The 20,173-nt window shown below is 39.5% G+C and overlaps 1 protein-coding gene across 1 annotated transcript in view; it reads left to right on the top strand.

The window, feature by feature from the left end:
* Window positions 1-20,173, top strand: part of LOC124613409 (dynein axonemal heavy chain 7-like) — a 755,469-nt gene that overhangs the window by 625,027 nt on the left and 110,269 nt on the right. Inside the window, exon 33 of the mRNA XM_047142112.1 lies at window positions 1,212-1,490. Within this exon, the coding sequence (XP_046998068.1) occupies window positions 1,212-1,490 (279 nt within the window). The remainder of the gene's footprint in view (window positions 1-1,211; window positions 1,491-20,173) is intronic.

The following is a 20,173-nucleotide window of genomic DNA, read 5'->3' as shown; positions in this document are numbered from 1 at the left end:
GCACCTCCTCCCCCCCCCCCCCTTGCCCCCAATACATGAAAAAGTTATAATAAAAGGAAAAATCAATGCAGTCAGACATTTGATATTGCTTTGTGCGTGGGAGTTCAGTTCTGTGAGGAATCCAGGTGGGGGGTGATAGTGGGTTCACTGGTATTAACTGATTTGCAATTATTCTAGAGCATCTTACCCTCCTCAGTGGTGAGCACTATGTATCTACATCCCACTTCTTCCGAATCAACAGGAAAGAGTATTGGAGTAAGTTTCATGTGGCCATTTTCTTCTGTTTCCAATTAACTATGAACCACGTTTTTATTCTTTTTCCTGGCCTTACCTTGTATCTTAATGGGGTCAGCTTGTTAATCAAGATTTGGCAATGTTAGTTGTAGAGGGTGTCCAGATACTCTTCTCGTCATCACCCCTTTGGCCCCGGGATGGAATTTCTGTACCCCATCTGTTTGTGTCTAGAATTACCCCATATGAAAGTGTGAGAACATTGTCAAAATGTTTAACAGAGATGGGACATGGGTATCAGATGTGGGAAATTGCCTGAAACCACATCAAGGCTGGCCAGCACACCAGCTCTCATTAATCTGCCCATCAGATTTGATCTGGGGCTGACATATCTTCCCAATTTTCAGAAACAGTATGCTAATGTATGTGGCTATCTGGGTGCATCTAACTATGAATCACAATACATTCCTAAAAACATTATTTCACAATTCTGTGTCCTGACAAGTCCCAGTGTATCAATTTATTTACAACTTGTAGAGATTCAGAACACAGCATAAATTGAAAGTCAACATTAATTTTTACAACATTCATATAAAAGCATTATTTACACACAAAGATTACTATAAGATAAATCTACGAGAAAATATTGAGGTATATTCACAAAGATTGAGATAATTTATTTTGTTATTTTAGTTATTTGGAATGCATGTCATGCAATAGAACAAGTAATCAACAGTATCTCAAGTATTTTATTAACACACTGCAGAATTAGAAAATTTTTTGTTGCCTAAAAATCATTGTTTTGACTCTCACAAGATAAGTGCTTGCATATGATGTTCCGACTTGTTTCAGGGTTGCACCTATAATAAATAAAACACTACTAGCATTTACATATACTTACACTGTAAAATAACTGATACTCTTTTCCAGTATTGTGCTAAATGCTTATTAATTATATAAACATGAAATATCTGTTTCAGTTCCCAGAATCTGTTTTGCAGAATGGAATTAAACTCACATATGATCCTCCAGTGGGTGTTAAACGAAATCTTTATCACTTATATATGTCAGAAATGTTAAGAGACCCACATGTATTTGAGAGTTCTGGTGGTCGGTACAAAGAATTCAGCAGGTTGTTGTATGCGCTGTGCTTTTTTCATGTGGTATTGCAGGAGAGAAGCTCATATGGCCCTGTTGGCTGGACAAGTCCTCATGAGCATGATGACTCAGAATTGTTTACATCAATACAAACTTTACAGGTAAGTCTAACTTCTTGTAAGATTAATTATGTACTAACCACAACCAACAGCGGGAATGCCTTGCGCTGCGGATCGGAGCCGCCATGCGGGGAAGCTGGCGGCGGTGGAGCACGCACTACCGGATAAACACAGGACAAGTCGGACGACAGACCAACGACAACTGACAGCAACCGACCATGACTGACTATGAGCGACACAACGAGGAAGAGATAAACAATGGAGGCTTGTGGAAACCACAACACCAAACACCAAACGTAAATCCACTCGGAACCAGAGCCAGGCAAATGACAACAACAAGCAACGACCAGAACGCAGTACCGCCGAGATAGAAATGAAATCCAGAGCGAGTACCAGACTGGCTCGACTAGGGCAGAGCAGGTCCCTATATACGAAACGTGAGGGAGCGGCTATTGGCCGCTGTCTGCACGTGGCTTAGCGGTCGCAACCTTGCTGCGCAAGAGCCGCTGCGCGGAATAGTCGCCGCGGAGGCGGAGCCCTCCATGGGCTGACCACGTCCATTTGTTCTGCCACGTGTTCGACTTCCGCGGCGGAAGGTACTAGAAATTAAATACAAACAAAATTACTATTATTGAATCACAAAAGATAAACTGAAAAATTGCCTCTTATTATGAAAGACAGGGTACCAAATACATATGGTTAGAAATATAGATTTTCCATGAATGACTGAAAAGTTACACAGATTTCTGTAATTAAAGGGTACTTTAAAGAGTCATGACTCTATTGAAGAGGGAAGCTTAAAAATAATATGCATGCCATTTTTCTCATAGACTGAGGATATTAATAACCAATAGTACTCCCAAATTAAATGTAAATATAGCGACGTAAAATCGTGGCTGGAGATAAAAAAATGGGAAAAGACTTATACTCTTTTTTTGCCTAACCTATGTCTCCTCTTCTTCTCATTGTAGCACGTGTACCCTACATCTTCAATTATATGTTGAATATATTCAATGATGTATACAGGGTGGTCCATTGATCATGACCTGGCCAAATATCTAACAAAATAAGTGTCAAACAAAAAAACTAAAAAGAGCGAAAATTGTCTAGCTTGAAGGGGGAAACCATATGGCGCTATGGTTGGCCCACAAGATGGCACTGCCTTAGGTCAAATGGATATCATCTTCTTGTTGTTGTTGTTGTTGTGGTCTTCAGTCCTGAGATTGGTTTGATGCAGCTCTCCATCCTAATTTATCCTGTGCAAGCTTCTTCATCTCCCAGTACCTACTGCAGCCTACATCCTTCTGAATCTGCTTAGTGTATTCATCTCTTGGTCTCCCTCTACGATTTTTACCCTCCACGCTGCCCTCCAATGCTAAATTTGGGATCCCTTGATGCCTCAGGACATGTCCTACCAACCGATCCCTTCTTCTAGTCAAGTTGTGACACAAACTTCTCTTTTCCCCAATCCTATTCAATACCTCCTCATTAGTTACGTGATCTACCCACCTAATCTTCAACATTCTTCTGTAGCACCACATTTAGAAAGCTTCTATTCTCTTCTTCTCCAAACTATTTACTGTCCATGTTTCACTTCCATACATGGCAACACTCCATACAAATACTTTCACAAACGACTTCCTGACACTTAAATCTATACTCAATGTTAACAAATTTCTCTTCTTCAGAGATACTTTCCTTGCCATTGCCAGTCTACATTTTATATCCTCTCTACTTTGACCATCATGAGTTATTTTGCTCCCCAAATAGCAAAACTTACTACATGAAGCGTCTCAATTCTTAATCTAATTTCCGCAGCATAGCCCAATTTAATTCGACTACATTCCATTATCCTTGTTTTGCTTTTGTTGATGTTCATCTTATATCCTCCTTTCAAGACACTGTCCATTCCGTTCAACTGCTCTTCCAAGTCCTTTGCTGTCTCTGACAGAATTACAATGTCATCGGCGAACCTCAAAGTTTTTATTTCTTCTCCCTGGATTTTAATACCTACTCCAAATTTTTCTTTTGTTTCCTTTACTGCCTGCTCAATATACAGATTGAATAACATCAGGGAGAGGCTACAACCCTGTCTCACTCCCTTCCCAACCACTGCTTCCCTTTCATGTCCCTAGACTCTTATAACTGCCATCTGGTTTCTGTACAAATTGTAAATAACCTTTAACTCCCTGTATTTTACCCCTGCCACCTTTAGAATTTGAAAGAGAATATTCCAGTCAACATTGTCAAAAGCTTTCTCTAAGTCTACAAATGCTAGAAATGTAGGTTTGCCTTTCCTTAATCTTTCTTCTAACATAAGTCGTAAGGTCAGTATTGCCTCACGTGTTCCAACATTTCTACAGAAACCAAACTGATCTTCCCTGAGGTCGGCTTCTACCAGTTTTTCCATTCATCTGTAAAGAATTCACGTTAGTATTGTGCAGCTGTGACTTATTAAACTGATAGTTCGGTAATTTTCACATCTGTCAACTCCTGCTTTCTTTGGGATTGGAATTATTATATTCTTCTTGAAGTCTGAGGGTATTTCACCTGTCTCATACATCTTGCTCACCAGACGGTAGAGTTTTGTCAGGACTGGCTCTCCCAAGGCCATCAGTAGTTCTAATGGAATGTTGTCTACTTCCGGGGCCTTGTTTCGACTCAGGTCTTTCAGTGCTCTGTCAAACTCTTCATGCAGTATCGTATCTCCCATTTCATCTTCATCTACATCCTCTCCCATTTCCGTAATATTGTCCTCAAGTACATTGCCCTTGTATAGACCCTCTATATACTCCTTCCACCTTTCTGCTTTCCCCTCTTTGCTTAGAACTGGGTTTCCGTCAGAGCTCTTGATATTCATACAAGTGGCTCTCTTTTCTCCAAAGGTCTCTTTAATTTTCCTGTAGGCTGTATCTATCTTACCCCTAGTGATATAAGCCGCTACTTCCTTACATTTGTCCTCTAGCCATGCCTGCTTAGCCATTTTGCACTTCCTGTTGATCTCATTTTTGAGACGTTTGTATTCCTTTTTGCCTGCTTCATTTACTGCATTTTTGTATTTTCTCCTTTCATCAATTAAATTTAATATTTCTTCTGTTACCCAAGGATTTCTACTAGCCCTCGTCTTTTTACCTACTTGATCCTCTGCTGCCTTCACTGCCTCAGAGCTAACCATTCTTCTTCTACTGTATTTCTTTCCCCCATTCCTGTCAATTGTTCTCTTATGGTCTCCCTGAAACTCTCTACAACCTCTGGTTCTTTCAGTTTATCCAGGTCCCATCTCCTTAAATTCCCACCTTTTTGCAGTTTCTTCAGTTTTAATCTACAGTTCATAACCAATAGATTGTGATCAGAGTCCACATCTGCCCCTGGAAATGTCCTACAATTTAAAACCTGGTTCCTAAATCTCTGTCTTACCATTATATAATCTATCTGATACCTTTTAGTATCTCCAGGATTCTTCCATGTATACAACCTTCTTTTATGATTCTTGAATCAGGTGTTAGCTATGATTAAGTTATGCTCTGTGCAGAATTCTAACAGACGGCTTCCTCTTTCATTTCTTAGGGCCAATCCATATTCACCTACTACGTTTCCTTCTCTCCCTTTTCCTACTGTCGAATTCCAGTCACCCATGGCTATTAAATTGTCGTCTCCCTTCACTACCTGAATAATTTCTTTTATCTCATACATTTCTTCAATTTCTTCGTCATCTGCAGAGCTTGTTGGCATATAAACTTGTACTACTGTGGTAGGCATGGGCTTCGTGTCTATTTTGGCCACTATAATACATTCACTGTGCTGTTTGTAGTAGCTTACCTGCACTCCAATTTTTTTATTCATTATTAAACCCACTCCTGCATTACCCCTATTTGATTTTGTATTTATAACCCTGTATTCACCTGACCAGAAGTCTTGCTCCTCCTGCCACCGAACTTCACTAATTCCCTATCTGACTTTAACCTATCCATTTCCCTTTTTAAATTTTCTAACCTACCTGCCCGATTAAGGGATCTGACATTCCACGCTCCGATCCGTAGAACACCAGTTTTCTTTCTCCTGATAACGACGTCCTCTTGAGTAGTCCCCGCCCGGAGATCCAAATGGGGGACTATTTTACCTCCAGAATATTTTACCCAAGAGGACGCCATCATCATTTAACCATACAGTAAAGCTGCATGCCCTCGGGAAAAATATCACCTGTGTTTTTTTAAATAGGAACCCCGATTTTTATTACATATTCATGTAGTACGTAAAGAAATATGAATGTTGTAGTTGTTCCACTTTTTTCGCTTTGTGATAGATGGCGCTGTAATAGTCACAAACATATGGCTCACAATTTTAGTTGAACAGTTGGTAACAGGTAGGTTTTTTAAATTAAAATACAGAACATAGGTAAATTTGAACATTTTATTTCGGTTGTTCCAATGTGATACATGTACCTTTGTGAACTTATCATTTCTGAGAATGCATGCTGTTACAGTGTGATTACCTGTAAATGCCACATTAATGCAATAAATGCTCAAAATTATGTCCGTCAACCTCAATGCATTTGGCAATATGTGTAATGACATTCCTCTCAGCAGCGAGTAGTTTGCCTTCCGTAATGTTCACACATGCATTGACAATGTGCTGACGCATGTTGTCAGGTGTTGTCAGTGGATCACGATAGCAAATATCCTTCAACTTTCCCCGCAGAAAGAAATCCGGGGATGTCAGATCCAGTGAACATGCGGGCCATGGTATGGTGCTTCGATAAGCAATCCACCTGCCATGAAATATGCTATTCAATACCGCTTCAACCACATGCGAGTTATTTGCCGGACGTCCATCATGTTGGAAGTACATCGCCTATCTGTCATGCAGTGAAACATCTTGTAGTAACATCAGTAGAATATTTCGTAGGAAATCAGCATACATTGCACCATTTAGATTTCCATCGATAAAATGGGGGCCAATTATCCTTCCTTCCATAATGCTGCACCATACATTAACCTGCTAAGGTCGCTGATGTTCCACTTGTTGCAGCCATCATGGATTTTCCGTTGCCCAATAGTGCATATTATGCTAGTTTACGTTACCGCTGTTGGTGAATGACGCTTCATCACTAAATAGAACACATGCAAAAAATCTGTCATTGTCCCGTAATTTCTCTTGTGCCTAGTGGCAGAACTCTACACGACATTCAAAGTCATCGCCATGCAATTTCTGGTGCATAGAAATATGGTACAGGTGCAATCGATGTTGATGTAGCATTCTCAACACTGATATTTTTGAGATTCCCGATTCTTGTGCAATTTGTCTGCTACTGATGTGCGGATTAGCTACAATGGCAGCTTAAGCACCTATTTGGGCATCATCATTTGTTGTAAGTCATGGTTAACATTTCACATGGTGCTGAACACTTCCTGTTTCCTAAAATAATGATGTCATCCAGGATACAGAGCAGCATACACAGCACATGCCAGTTGGGCATTTTGATCACAATAGCCATACAGCAACACGATATCAACCTTTTCCGCAATTGGTGAACGGTCCATTTTAACATGCATAATGTATCACGAAGCAAATACTGTCCACACTGGCGGAATGTTACATGATACATTTACTTATATGTTTGTGGCTATTACAGCGCCATCAATCACAAAGCGAAAAAAGTGGTCCAACCAAAACATTCATATTTCTTTACGTACTACATGAATATGTAATAAAAAATGGGGGTTCCTACTTAAAAAAAACGCAGGTGATATCCATTGGCCTATGGCAGTGGCATTTAGCGGGCCAAACATAGCGCCATCTGGTTTCCCCCTTCAAGCTAGAAGAGTTTCGTTCTTTGTAGTTTTTTCGTTTGATGCTTATTTCATGAGATATTTGGCCTGGTCACTATCAATGGACCACTCTGTATATGAAGATTGAAGTAATGAACAAAAATTTGTACTAAAGGCAGGATTAGAACCCGGATCTCCTTCTCACTAGGCAGATGCACTAACCAATTCACCTCCCTGGCACAGTAGCATCACACAACTACATGGACTATCCTAGCATGCCTCCTTGCTCTATCCAACTTCCCATTCACACCTCAGCCCATTTGGTATTCCCCTTAAACTTCAACTGGATTGCAGAGGCTCTCGAGCTATATTGGAATAGCACCATGACATCAAACAAAATGGGGACACCTGGCTGAAACCCAGGCGTAGGTGCTTTAATCAATGAAACTATATAGTTCCAAGGATCTTTATAAGTCTCAAACATCTATGATGTGTATGTGCAGACTGGTGCAATGAATGAGAATTTGTACAAAGTCCAGGATTAGAACCCAGGTCTCCTGCTCACATGGGAGATGCACAGACCACTAAGCCACCCTGGTCAGTGGCTTTACACAACTACTATGGACTACCATAGCACATCTCCCTACTCAACCAAACTTCCCATTCATGCCTCAGCCCACTGGGTATTCCTCCTAAACTCGAACAGCATTGCAGAGGCTCTCCAATGGTTTAGGGGAAATATCAAATGGACAGAGGCATGAATGGGAACTTGGACTGAGGAGGGAGGCTTGACAGTGTAGTCCATCTAGTTGTGCAAAGCCATTGAGCCAGGGTGGCTTAGTGTTTAGTCCTCCTGCCTAGTCAGCAGAGGTAGGTTTGAATCCCATTTTCATTTGTCACTTCAGTCTGCATATATACATCGTAGATGTTTGAGACTTTAAAGGGTCTCATGAACCTTATGGTTCCATTTTATTACAGCAACTATGCCTGGGTTTCAGACAGGATCCCCTATCTCATTAAACGCTGCAGTGATGTTCCAACACAGTTGAAGAGCCTCTGCAGTCCTATTCAAGTTTAGGTGGAATACTGAGTGAGCCAAGGTGTGAATGGGAATTTGGTTTGAGGAGGGGGGCGTGTTAGGGCAGTTTGTTTAGTTGTCAAAAGCGACTGAGCTAAGGTGGTGCAGTAGTTAACACATCTGCCTAATGAGCAGGAAACCCAGGTTCAAATACCAGCCTTGGTATAAATTTTCATTCATCGCATATATATTCCAAACTGTGTCTTCCCCCACAATTTTTACCCTCTCTGTAACTCCTTCCAGTTCTATTTTTTGATGTCCTAACATATGCCATATCACCCTCTCCCAGCTTCTTGTCATTCCACATGAACACTTCTCACTGATTTTTTGGAAAACTTCCTCATTTTTTATCTTATCATTTCCCACCTAATTTTTCAGTATGTGTGCTGAAGACTGAAGGTTCTTTCTTCAAGGCTCTAAACAATGTAAAGTACCTGAGGAGATACTGAGACTTAATGAAGGGTGTGTAAGGGCCTTCCAGCAAACTTCTGCAGCATACTCAAAACAACCTTGGCGTGATGTAGGCTGGTCCTCACATCAACAATGTTTCAGCTATGCCTGCAGAAGCCCTCACACATCCTCCATACATTCCTCATTTGAATTCCATGTTTTTGGAGGTCCAAATAAAGACATTAATGGCTGTCAATTTGCATCAGATGAAGAGATGCACACCTAAGTGCAATCTTCTTTCTCCTGACAGCTGCAAACATTTTTCCATGATGGCATTGACTATCTAAATGTATTAACAGTTACTGTGATTACTTTTGGAAAAATAAACTGATCTCTTACTTTTCTCCATCTGTGTCATTTCCATTTGACTGCCTGTTATGTTACCACATACAACATTTTACCAGTGGTTCTGCTTATTCCCCTTACTTCAGAGCTTATTACAGATTGAATCCTTCTTACAATGCTGTACTTCTTTGTCCCTTCCAGCACTACATCACACAAATTAATTGTTAAAGACTTTGTACAAAGGTTAATTGTTTCACCCATTTTGATAGGAGAAGTTTGTGACAGTACATCATTGGCAGCTGTCTCCCCAGGCAGAAGAATGTCCCACTAAGTTCCACTGCACACTGAGAAAAATCAATTTTCACAACACATTTTCTCTTATGTTCTCATATAGTAAAGGCAGTCAAATGATAACTGAACACCCACCACTACAGGACATCCCATTCAAAAGTAATCACCACATATGTTAGGACATTTATCTCACTTTGAGATAAGATGATCAATCATTCTTTCACAGTACACTGTTAGCTGCTGATGGATCCAAATCTGTACCCACTCTTGTATTTCCTTGTCCAACTTAAACTGATGTCTATGTATGTCTTTCTTCAAGTCACCGAAGATGTGAAAATTGCATCGAGAAAGACCTGGGCTGTAAGAGAATGTTGCATTGTATCCCAAACAAATCACTGGAGTGTAGCCTTTACCTGATTAGTAGTGTGGGAGTGGGCATTATCGTGAAACAGGATGATTAAATCCAACAGCCATTTTTAGGTATTCTGACTTCATGTTGCATCACATCTTCTGCTTTTTCAAAGCACTGTGCACTGATTATGGTTCCATGCTCAAGGAACTCAATGAGTAGAGGCACTTGCAGTGAAAGAAGAAGGTCATCAAGACCTTACTGGAACTTGTGTGCATAGCTTTGACTTTCTTTGGTGGGGGAAATGTGGAAAGTGTCTATCATTGGCTCTGCCATTTGACCTTAGGCTGTTGGAGTGCTGGTGGACAAAATCATCCTGTTGCCAATAATGCCTGTCCCCAGACTGCCAATCAGACAGAAGCTGCACATTAGCAGTTTGGTTGGGAAACATTGCAACATCCTCCACACAGCTCAAATCTTTCACCATGTGATTTTCACATCTTTGACAACCTGAAGTAAGACATGTGCAGACATCAGTTTCAGTTGGATGACAAAGAGGAAGAGAGGGTGCAGTTGTGAATCCGTCAATGCCTGATTGCGTTCTATGAAACAGGAATTGATCATCTCATCTTCCATTGGGATAAATGTCTTAACATGTGTGGTGATTAATTTTGAATGTAACCATTCCATGGTCCCGTTGTGGTGGGTGTTGGTTTTCATTTGACTGTGCCTCATATGTTGCAAGTATCATCAACTTTCTGCTAGCACACATTCCTGAAATGATTTATCCTTTTCAGACATCACTAGTCTTCCAAGCATTTTTCTTCTTTCTTGTCTTACCCCCTCTCCCTTTCAGAAGGAATGACATCATGACAGTTGGTGACAAATCTGTATCCATCAGGAATAAATGCACCTGTACCAATTTATTATCCACAATATTTGGAACATAATTAACATCATCAGAAATTTCCTGTGCATCCATCATAGTATCCACACGAAAATTTCTCTCTGCAACTACACTCTGCATAACACAAAAATCGTTCGTACATTTACTTTCTTGTAGATGCCAAACCAAGGTCACATGTGGCATGTATATAGTATCCATTATCCCTTAATGGGATAGGTACTACTGAACCTAAATCAGTACCACCCCTTTTGCTACTCACACTGTCATTTACTTTAGTATGGCACATACTTCATTTGGCACTACAGCTGATTCAGACTGTGAATATTTGCAAGATACTGAAGCTGATAATCCCACAATCTTCATAATCTTACTATCTCTGCATCAATTAAATTCACACTATTAACTTATTTCCTCTGACTTCCTGCTTCCACACAGATATTACTATGATTTAATCTTTCAAGCCTCTGTACATGCTTAATATTTCTTATCCCTTGACCAACAAGTTATTCTTTGTGTCCAGTAAACTACTCGTCCCATTTTTTGTCTCATCTTTATGTAAGCAGGAACAGGTTCACTGCAAACAGGCCTGTTACATTCCATAGCATTCATCTGGTCGTGCATGTTTGTATTGTCTACTCAGTTAATTAAATTGCTAAATTCCACATCATTTTCTCAAGAGTAACTATCTGTGTTTCTGACTCAGACTTGGTGCATCATGTATCAAGTACACAAAAAACAAAGAATATCAAGAGAACAAAATACAACAGAAAATACATTTAAATGTAATACCACATAATACTTCTTATTAATTCCTCTTCTCATAATCACAACTTCACACACTTAATAACAAGCTATCATACTCCTGTTCACAACAGCAAAGAAAGCCTGTACCAAATACCATAAATTACCATACTTTTTTTCTTACAATCCTCAGCACACCACCTTAGTTTACTTTTGCAAACTTTGCACAAAAACACGATATAACTCTGGTAGAAAACCAGGTTATTTGCCATGACATTTGCTATAAATACAAGGTCAGTGCACTCACCTTACTGCATGTTGATGCTGTAAGTTGTGGCTCGCAAAACAGAGATGTTAGCAACCACTTCCCTCACTACTTATAGTGGTAAGAGAGTACAGCCACTATGGTGACAGGTGGGTCTAATAGGCAATGTGGTCAGGAAGTCTGCAATTCACCACCCATAGTGTGGCTGCAGGGGTGTGGTAGTGGCCATGGTGATCTATCATGGAAACAGAACTGGTTGCAAACTGATTGAATGCCTCTGTGTGTGTAGTAATTATTCTAATTTTATCCTCATGATCCTCATTTGAGCAATATGTAGGGGGTTGTAGTATATTCCTAGAGTAATCATTTAACACCAATTCTTGAAAAATTTTTAATAGATTTTCTCAGGATAGTTTACATCTATCTTCAAGAGTGTTTCAGTTCAGTTCCTTCAGTATCTCTGTGACACTCTCCCATGGATTAAACAGTCTTGTGAACATTCATGCTACCCTTCTCTGTATATATTCAATATCACCTGTTAGCCCTATCTGGTATGGTTCCCACACACTTGAGCAATAGTCTAGAACCGGTCGCATGAGTGATTTGTAAGCAATCTCCTTTGTACATTTATTACACTTCCCCAGTATTCCACCAATAAATCAAAGTCTACCACCTGCTTTATCCATGACTGAACCTATGTGATTATTCCATTTAATATCCCTACAAAGTGTTACACCTAGGTATTTGTACAAGCTTGCCAATTCCAACAGTGAGTCATTGATGTTATAGTCATACAATACTACATTTTTTCAATTTGTGAAGTGCAAAATTTTACATTTCTGAGCATTTAGAACAAGTTGCCAATCTCTGCACCACTTTGAAATCTTATCAAGATCTGACTGAATATTTATGCAACTTCATTAAGATAGTACTTCATTATAGATAACTGCATTATCTGTAAAAAGCCTGATTTTATTATTAATATTATCTGCAAGGTCATTAATATACAACATCAACAGCAAGGGTCCCAACACATTACCCTGGGGAACATCTGAAGTTACTTCTAAATCTGATGATGACTTTCCATCAAAGATAACATGCTATGTCCTCCCTACCAAAAAGGCCTGAATCCAGTCTGACATTTCACTTAATACCTCTTATGATCACACTTTTGACAATAAGCTTAGGTGTGGTACTGAGTCAAATGCTTTTTGGAAATCAAGAAATACAGCATCCACCTCATTGCATTGATTCAACACTTTCAGTATGTCATGTGAGAAAAGTGCAAGTTGGGTTTCACATGATCGATGTTTCCAAAATCCATGCTGGTTGGCATTGAGGAGGTCATTCTGTTCAAGATATCTCATTATGTTTGAGCTCAAAATATGTTCTAAGATTCTACATCAAATTTCTGTCAAGGATACTGGACAGTAGTTTTGTGGATCACTTCTACTACCCTTCTTGTAGACAGGCATGATCTGTGCTTTTTTCCAAGAGCTCGGCACAGTTTTTTGTTTGAGGGACCTACAGTAGATTATAGTTAGAAGAGGCGCTAACTCTGACACAAGTTCAATATAGATTCTCACAGGGATTCCATCAGGCCCTGGAGCTTTGCTCAATTTTAATGATTTCAGCTGCTTCTAGACACCACTGACACTAATAATTGTTTCATACCAAGTGAGGTGGCGCAGTGAGATGGTTCCTTTGAAAGGGCACAGCCAACTTCTTTTCCCATCCTTCCCTGATCTGATGGGACTGATGACCTCGCTGTTTGGTCCCCTCCCCCAAACCAACCAGCTTATTTCACTTATCTTTTCAGTGGTACGAAGATTAAACTGGGGCAGTTCTCCTCAGTTTTCTTTTGTAAGGGAACATTTGGAAATGGAATTAAGCATTTGAGCTTTTGCTTTGCTACCCTCAATTTCTGTTCCTGTGTCATTCTCTGCAGACTGGACACTAACTTTGGTACCACTAACAGCCTTTACGTATGACCAGAATTTCTTTGTGTCATGTGAAGTGTGTCATGTGTGACAGTATTCTTCTACAGTAGTCATTAAAGGCCTCATGCATTGCTCTCTTGACAGCCCAAAACATTTCATTCAACATCTCTCTCTCTATAGCCTTACAAGTTATTTTACGTCTGTTATGCAGTAATCTCTGTTTCTCTAGGAATTTCTTTACACTGACTGTATACCATGGAGGTTCCATCCCATTATGAACTGTTCTACTGGGTACATATCTATCCAGTACATGGTCAATTATTTTTTTAAGCTTTAGCCAGAGCTCCATGCTCCTGACCTGTGCTGAAAGTTTCAAGTTCCTCATTGAGATATGACACTACTGATTTTTTTTTATCTAGTTTACTGAACATATATATTTTTCTGCTTGTTTTAGTTGTCCTTTGTATTTTGGTAATTATTGTTGCCACAACCATGACATGGTCACTGATACCAATTTCAATATGGACTTACTCAAAGAGGTCAGGTCTACTTGTTGCCATTAGATCCAATATATTTCCATCATGTAGAGTTACTAACTATATGTCCTAGGTTGTTTTCAGAGAAGGTATTTAGTAAAGTTTCACAGGATGTCTTGTCATGCTCACCACTAACAAAACTGTAATTTTACTAATTAATTGTTGGATGATTTAATTCTTCACCAATGATTCAGTATGATTGCAGAACTTATGTACAAATGAGCTGAGGTATTCTCTAAAGCTTTTTTTTTTTTTTCTTTTTTTTCCGTCAGGATATGAGTCTGTTGGGTGATAGAAGGATGCAGTTATCGTTTTATGCCCACGCCCTGATACTGAGTCTTGCCCAAACAAACTCACAAGCAGCTTCTATGTCTAACTCATTGGAGTTTCTTGTCTATGCGACAAATACACCACATGCATTTTCCATTTGCCTCTCCATTCAATATACAGACAGTTAAATTTTCACAGAAAATCTCATTGCTATCAAGTTTAGGTTTCAGCCAGCTTTCTGTGCCTATTATTATGTGAGCTTTGGTCTTTTCATGAGTGCTTCAAACTCTGGCACTCTGTTGCAATGCTTTGGCAGTTTGCCATTAGGATTACTCTCACCTGTAGGAGGCATTTCTTTTGATCTTACACTGATACTTCTGCATTTTCTGCAGCTGTTGTTATCTGGACTGGATGGAGAGTCACCTAATTCAAGAAAGCCTCATGTGCACCACACATAAGTCAGCTACCTGAGTATCAGCCTCTGATGTGTAATACATACCTGACCCATTTAGGGGGAACCTACAGTTCTCAAACCTATGGTGTAAGTCCAGGAAGTCATATTCTAGCTTGTCATAGAACCTTCAAAGTCTTTGGTTCAGTCCTTCCACTTGACTCAGAACCAAAGGGCCTTAATTAGTTCCAGGGACAATGGTGAAAATTGTGAGCTTCATTTAAACTCCATGTGCAAGGCTGGTTTTCTCAACCTCCTCTGCCAGTTGCTGGAGTGACCCAAGAATGACCTTGAAACCCAGGTGATAGGCTTCATTTGTTCCACCATGTGACTTAATCTGCAGTTGGTTGTACCCTGTTGCCTCAATGGCTGCTGGAATAGCATCTTCAACATGTTGAATGAGGTGCACAGGCATATATACACTGAGTGCACCTGCTATCCTTTCCTGGCCCTTGCTGCCATCTACCTAAGGAGTACTATCATTCACCATGTGTTTGAACTGCCAATGATTAATAGACTTCAGTAGTGACAGAATTTGCCCACATATTGCCGAGGTTGTTTTGACTATATTACAGAAGTTTTTCTGGGAAGCCTTCACACACATTCTTCCACACAGTCTTGATCTCTCTCCATGAGACTTCCATATTTTTTGAGCTCTGACGAAAGACATTTGCAGCCATTTATTTGCTTCAGATGAAGAAATGCGTGATTGTGTACAGTCGTGATTCTGTAGGCAATCACATACGTGTTTCCAGGAAGACATTGGCTGTCATTGTCTCCTAGGGGAGTTAAATGAACTGTTGAAATAATAAACAGTTTATGGTCTTGTGAGCATAGTGTTACGGATTTGTTTTCTGGGAAAACATAAGGTGAACTTTTACATGTAGGACAAAGTTCCAGATGATCTACCAAAGCAGCTAGTTAAGAAACTACTGCATAAACAAGGAGAAACGCTGTCCATGAGAAATCAGTTGAGTTGGGACATTTCCTGTTTAAGGTCAGTTTATTAAGACATTTTGTCAAAAAGAAGAGTTTCCAATATTATTTTTAGTTTGTATAGTGGTTAGCAAGAGAGGGTGAATTGTTCAGAGCTGACACAGTTATGCTAATGCACATTTAGCTGCACCAGAAATTGTAAGTCCAGAAATGCACTTGGGTATCAATGTGTGTGGGTTAAGAAATGTTGTGGCAGTTCTGGAAAATTGAAGATTAATTCCTTAGAGTTTTGGCGCATGGCTTGATATTTCTATCATCTCCCCAATGGTGTACAGCAGTACCAGCATGGCTGCATTGGCTGTTCTCTCTCCATGTTGACTTATTCCCCAACAATTCCATTTAAAAATGCAAGTCTTCATCACATCAGGATGTGGAGATTAGGATGGTAGCTCGGTAGAAGAATGAAAACTTCTCATTTCCGCATATTCTAACTTTTAATTAATGCAATATTGGGATGGTGCAAGCAAACATGTCTTTATCACATCAGCTCAAAAGACTGACAGGCAGCAAGAACAATGAAAATTGAGATACCTAAAAAGATAGATAATATAGCTTTCAGTTTTCTGTCCGCTTCTCAGATATAATCATACCTCCCCATGATATCCTTGTTACACGAGGGCAGGTGGAATAAGTCATTACAAATGTTTATTTATATGTGTAGGCCATTTAAATAATCTACACATTTGTTCTTTGTATTTGTTACATAATGTTTCATTATAGTCCATGTGTGAAAAATGAGGTAGATTCCGTGAGCTAATAGTAATGAAAAGGAATGCATTTCCATAGAGCAGATGTTCCAGAGCATAAAGCGATACCCTGAGGAACTATGCAGTAGAGTCATGACAATGAGTGTCTGAATTTCTGGTGTCATTGTGGTTCTGGTTTTACTTTATGTAATCTATATCTTTAAGCAGAAAACTACCTGATCACTAAAGCTCCCAATGCACCAGTTGCCAGCAGACTGGACTGAATTAATATTAGGAACTTGTAATTAATTTAATAAACCGCCAGTGAACATTATGATTCATGCTGGATTAGGATAAGAGATTCAGAGTATATTTACATACATGTCAAACTCTGAAATATGTCATTAAGAATTTATCCAGAGATGTAAGCAGACATTGGTCTGATGGATGACTCCCAAAGGGGAGAGGAGGGTTGCACTATCATTCTGCCTGGTGAAGCAGATAACTCTTGTGACCAATTCAACAAAACAACAGCATAAGGAAAGTGTCACAATACATCTCTGCAATCAGCTGCACTGACACATGAACATGTATTCAGCAAACTTACTTCATGGAACTCGCCATCCCAGGGTCCTGAAAGGAGAAACTGTGACATTATTACAGTAGAACAGGACTATGGAGTTGCTAATATGATGTTTGGAGTAATGATAACACGGTTGCTCAATGGTCTAGCCTCGTGCCTTAACTCAGAAGTCAAAACTGCTACCATTTCAAAAATTATTCTGGAACAAGACTAGCATAACACTGCCAAATTTATACTTTTAGTCTCAGTCATTGCTGTTATAGTCACTAGTGACTGGCAATCGATGCACAGCAGAGAATGGAGATGTGAAGCTGCCATGTGGGGAGCTGCTGCAGCTACTGTTAATTATGAACAGACAGAACAAACAAACAAGGAGGGAAGACAAACACTATGACTGACCAGGACACAAAACAAGGCAAACAAGCAAGAACTGAGCGTATAAACATAGCCATGCAGCCATGTAAATACCTGACCATGGGAAACATGATTGGCTGCAGACTTCACATGGTACAGGGAGTGGCGCACTCACTAGGTGAGGCTTGTTGCACAGGCAAGCACCGGAGCACAGAGACCCCTAGGGGGTATCCAGGTTGATACCCTCTGGCGTGCATTCAACTTCTGTGCCTTTCAACACCAGAATTGCCAGCGAGGGGAGCTCACCACTAGTCATCAAAACTAGATGACTCAGAAAGCTGCTGCCACCAGATGCTATCTTCACTAGCCATAGGCTATTACCTGCACAAAGTCTGGATGCTGCTGACTTGGTGCCTTCCTGCTGGTAGCCCCACCACTGGATGACTAACATCTACTGCTGGCCACTTTCCTTGTGGTCCATGGCTCGTGCCTGGACCCTTTAGCTGCCCAGCCATTACCACTCAAGTGAGAAAGTGGATGGACATGGACATGGACATCCACCAAGCCACAGTTGAGACCAGCTCACTTCACCATAAGAGGAAGGCCTTGGTCACAACGGGCAGCGGCCACCTTTCCAGTGCTGTCTTTGCTCCTCTAACTTTTAGCGCCAGTTGGAGAACAATTTTTCACATAACAAATTTATCATTTGGTGTCCCTCCTTCCCCTTTTCCCTCATGTACTTTCTCTCATGACAGTTAGCACTACTAACTGTGACGTGCACTGTAAACAAATCTTGCACTTGAGTACACCTCTCAGCTTGATGCTCCTAGCAGCTGTTGCTAATTGTGTTACATCTTGTAAGGGAATCTTACAGTTGTGGCACCTCCAGAATCTCTCTTATCTCTTCACCTCAGGTATTGGCTTGTGTCATTTGTGCCTTAAAACAGTCCTGGTAGCTTGTTTGAATTGAGGGATTTTTCTTAACTAGTACTGTTTCCATGGTGAGTCTCCACCTGTCACCTGTGACCACACTACTACAGCCATGCCAAGGGTGGTGAATTAGGCATCCTGGCCTAACATGAGAATAGCAAGTTCCTTATTTAGCTTTCTCTGTGTGTTTTTGTTAATTCTTAAATTGCTTGCTTGTTTTTCCACTTCAGGGGGGTAGTCTCATATTTTAGTAACTGTTTAAAATTCTTTTGTTCATTATTTCAGACATTTTATGACTATCAGACCTATCTGTGGGAGCTTTACAGAGTGAAAACCTGACCATTTACCTAATATGAAAGTGAATCTCTTACTCTCTTACAACTTTCAAATTTTAAAGTCTCTCAGTTAAAAGATGAAAACCGTCATTTTGAAGAAATAATAATACAAACTAATATTACTTTGATTTGTTATTTTTTGGCACATGCCCAAATTCATCCAGTCCTGTATTAACTGTTAAGCTCATTTCATTTCACACTCATGCAATAGTAATCGTTGGTGTATTGCATTTCCATATTAATTTACCAGATTATCACAGAAGCCTTTTTCAATTTTGTACTGATAGGAATGTGGTCCACCATGGAAGTTACTGGTAAAAAGATACAATGCTGTTTCAACTACAGTTTTTGTAGATAATTCCACACACCTTTCCATGAATAAACCAAATGACTGAAAGACTTTCTTCCTATGAACTGAATCAGTGTTTTCTATTTATAATTATACTTTCTAGCAAAGTCTTCAGACAACTTATCCACATCACAGTTGTGCGTGATCACCACATGTGTAATCTCAGCAACATCTCTCTGCACAGTACCTCGGTATGTAACAAGTAATGCTTCGGCATTGTTGATATAAAAAGCAAGACAATGCCCCAGCTAGTGAAAAAGCATACACATCTTCAAAAATTCCACAAGCCGGTGATGAGCAAAGAATACAATATTACTACTTAATGACACCAAAGATAGCAGTATTCTTTACGTCTTCTCAATAGAATTTTTTCAAGAGCTCCAGAAAAAATTGTTTGAAAACCCAAAAAGAAACTAGGAATCACGAAAAAGTATGAATCAGCAACAAGATTCCCAGAGAAACAAATAACCTGTGACAGAGCAGGTGGATTCCTTTCAGTCATTAAATTTTTCTTCCCCCAAAATTATCATTATTTTTTTCCAAATTTAGTTATGTTTTCAATACTGTGATTTATAAGGCATGTGCACAGAACCTTAAAAATTCCAAATATTGACCCAGGGCTTAGCCAACTGAATTTCAGTGTCTGTTAAATCTTTTTGGTTTTCAGGAGTTAATGAGTTAGCTAGTTTACCCAAAAACAGTGATAATTACAAAACATCAGTAATTTAAGATTTCATTATCATTGTTTATATGTAACCATATACCTGATTAATAACTTATTAGTAAAGTAGATAACAAAGATATATAAATAAGGAAAGTATTCTTACAATCAATGACAAAAATATGTTGGCAACACTTACATACATTTAATCCAGAACAATTAAGATCCTTAGTAAAAAAAAAACGCTGTTACTGAAATAGAATCTCATATTAAGCAAAGTAACCAGCATTTTAGTATTTGAAAATTCACATTCAAATGCATATTCTTCGACTATTCAGTTACTCAAAATCATAAACCTTAAATTGTAATTTATGAAAATCCAGGAAAGATCAGTAGCTATATTGAGTTCTAATTATTATAAACTTATAAAAGAGGCAAGTTGGGAGCCATTTTAAGTTAGTCTGCAATGACTATGAAAGGAGAAAGATCCATGTCTGCCA

The sequence above is a fragment of the Schistocerca americana genome, chromosome 4 (assembly GCF_021461395.2).
Source record: "Schistocerca americana isolate TAMUIC-IGC-003095 chromosome 4, iqSchAmer2.1, whole genome shotgun sequence".
NCBI classification, from domain to species: domain Eukaryota; kingdom Metazoa; phylum Arthropoda; class Insecta; order Orthoptera; family Acrididae; genus Schistocerca; species Schistocerca americana.
The sequence above is the reverse complement of the archived record's forward strand: the minus strand, read 5'-3'. Positions and strand labels throughout refer to the sequence as shown.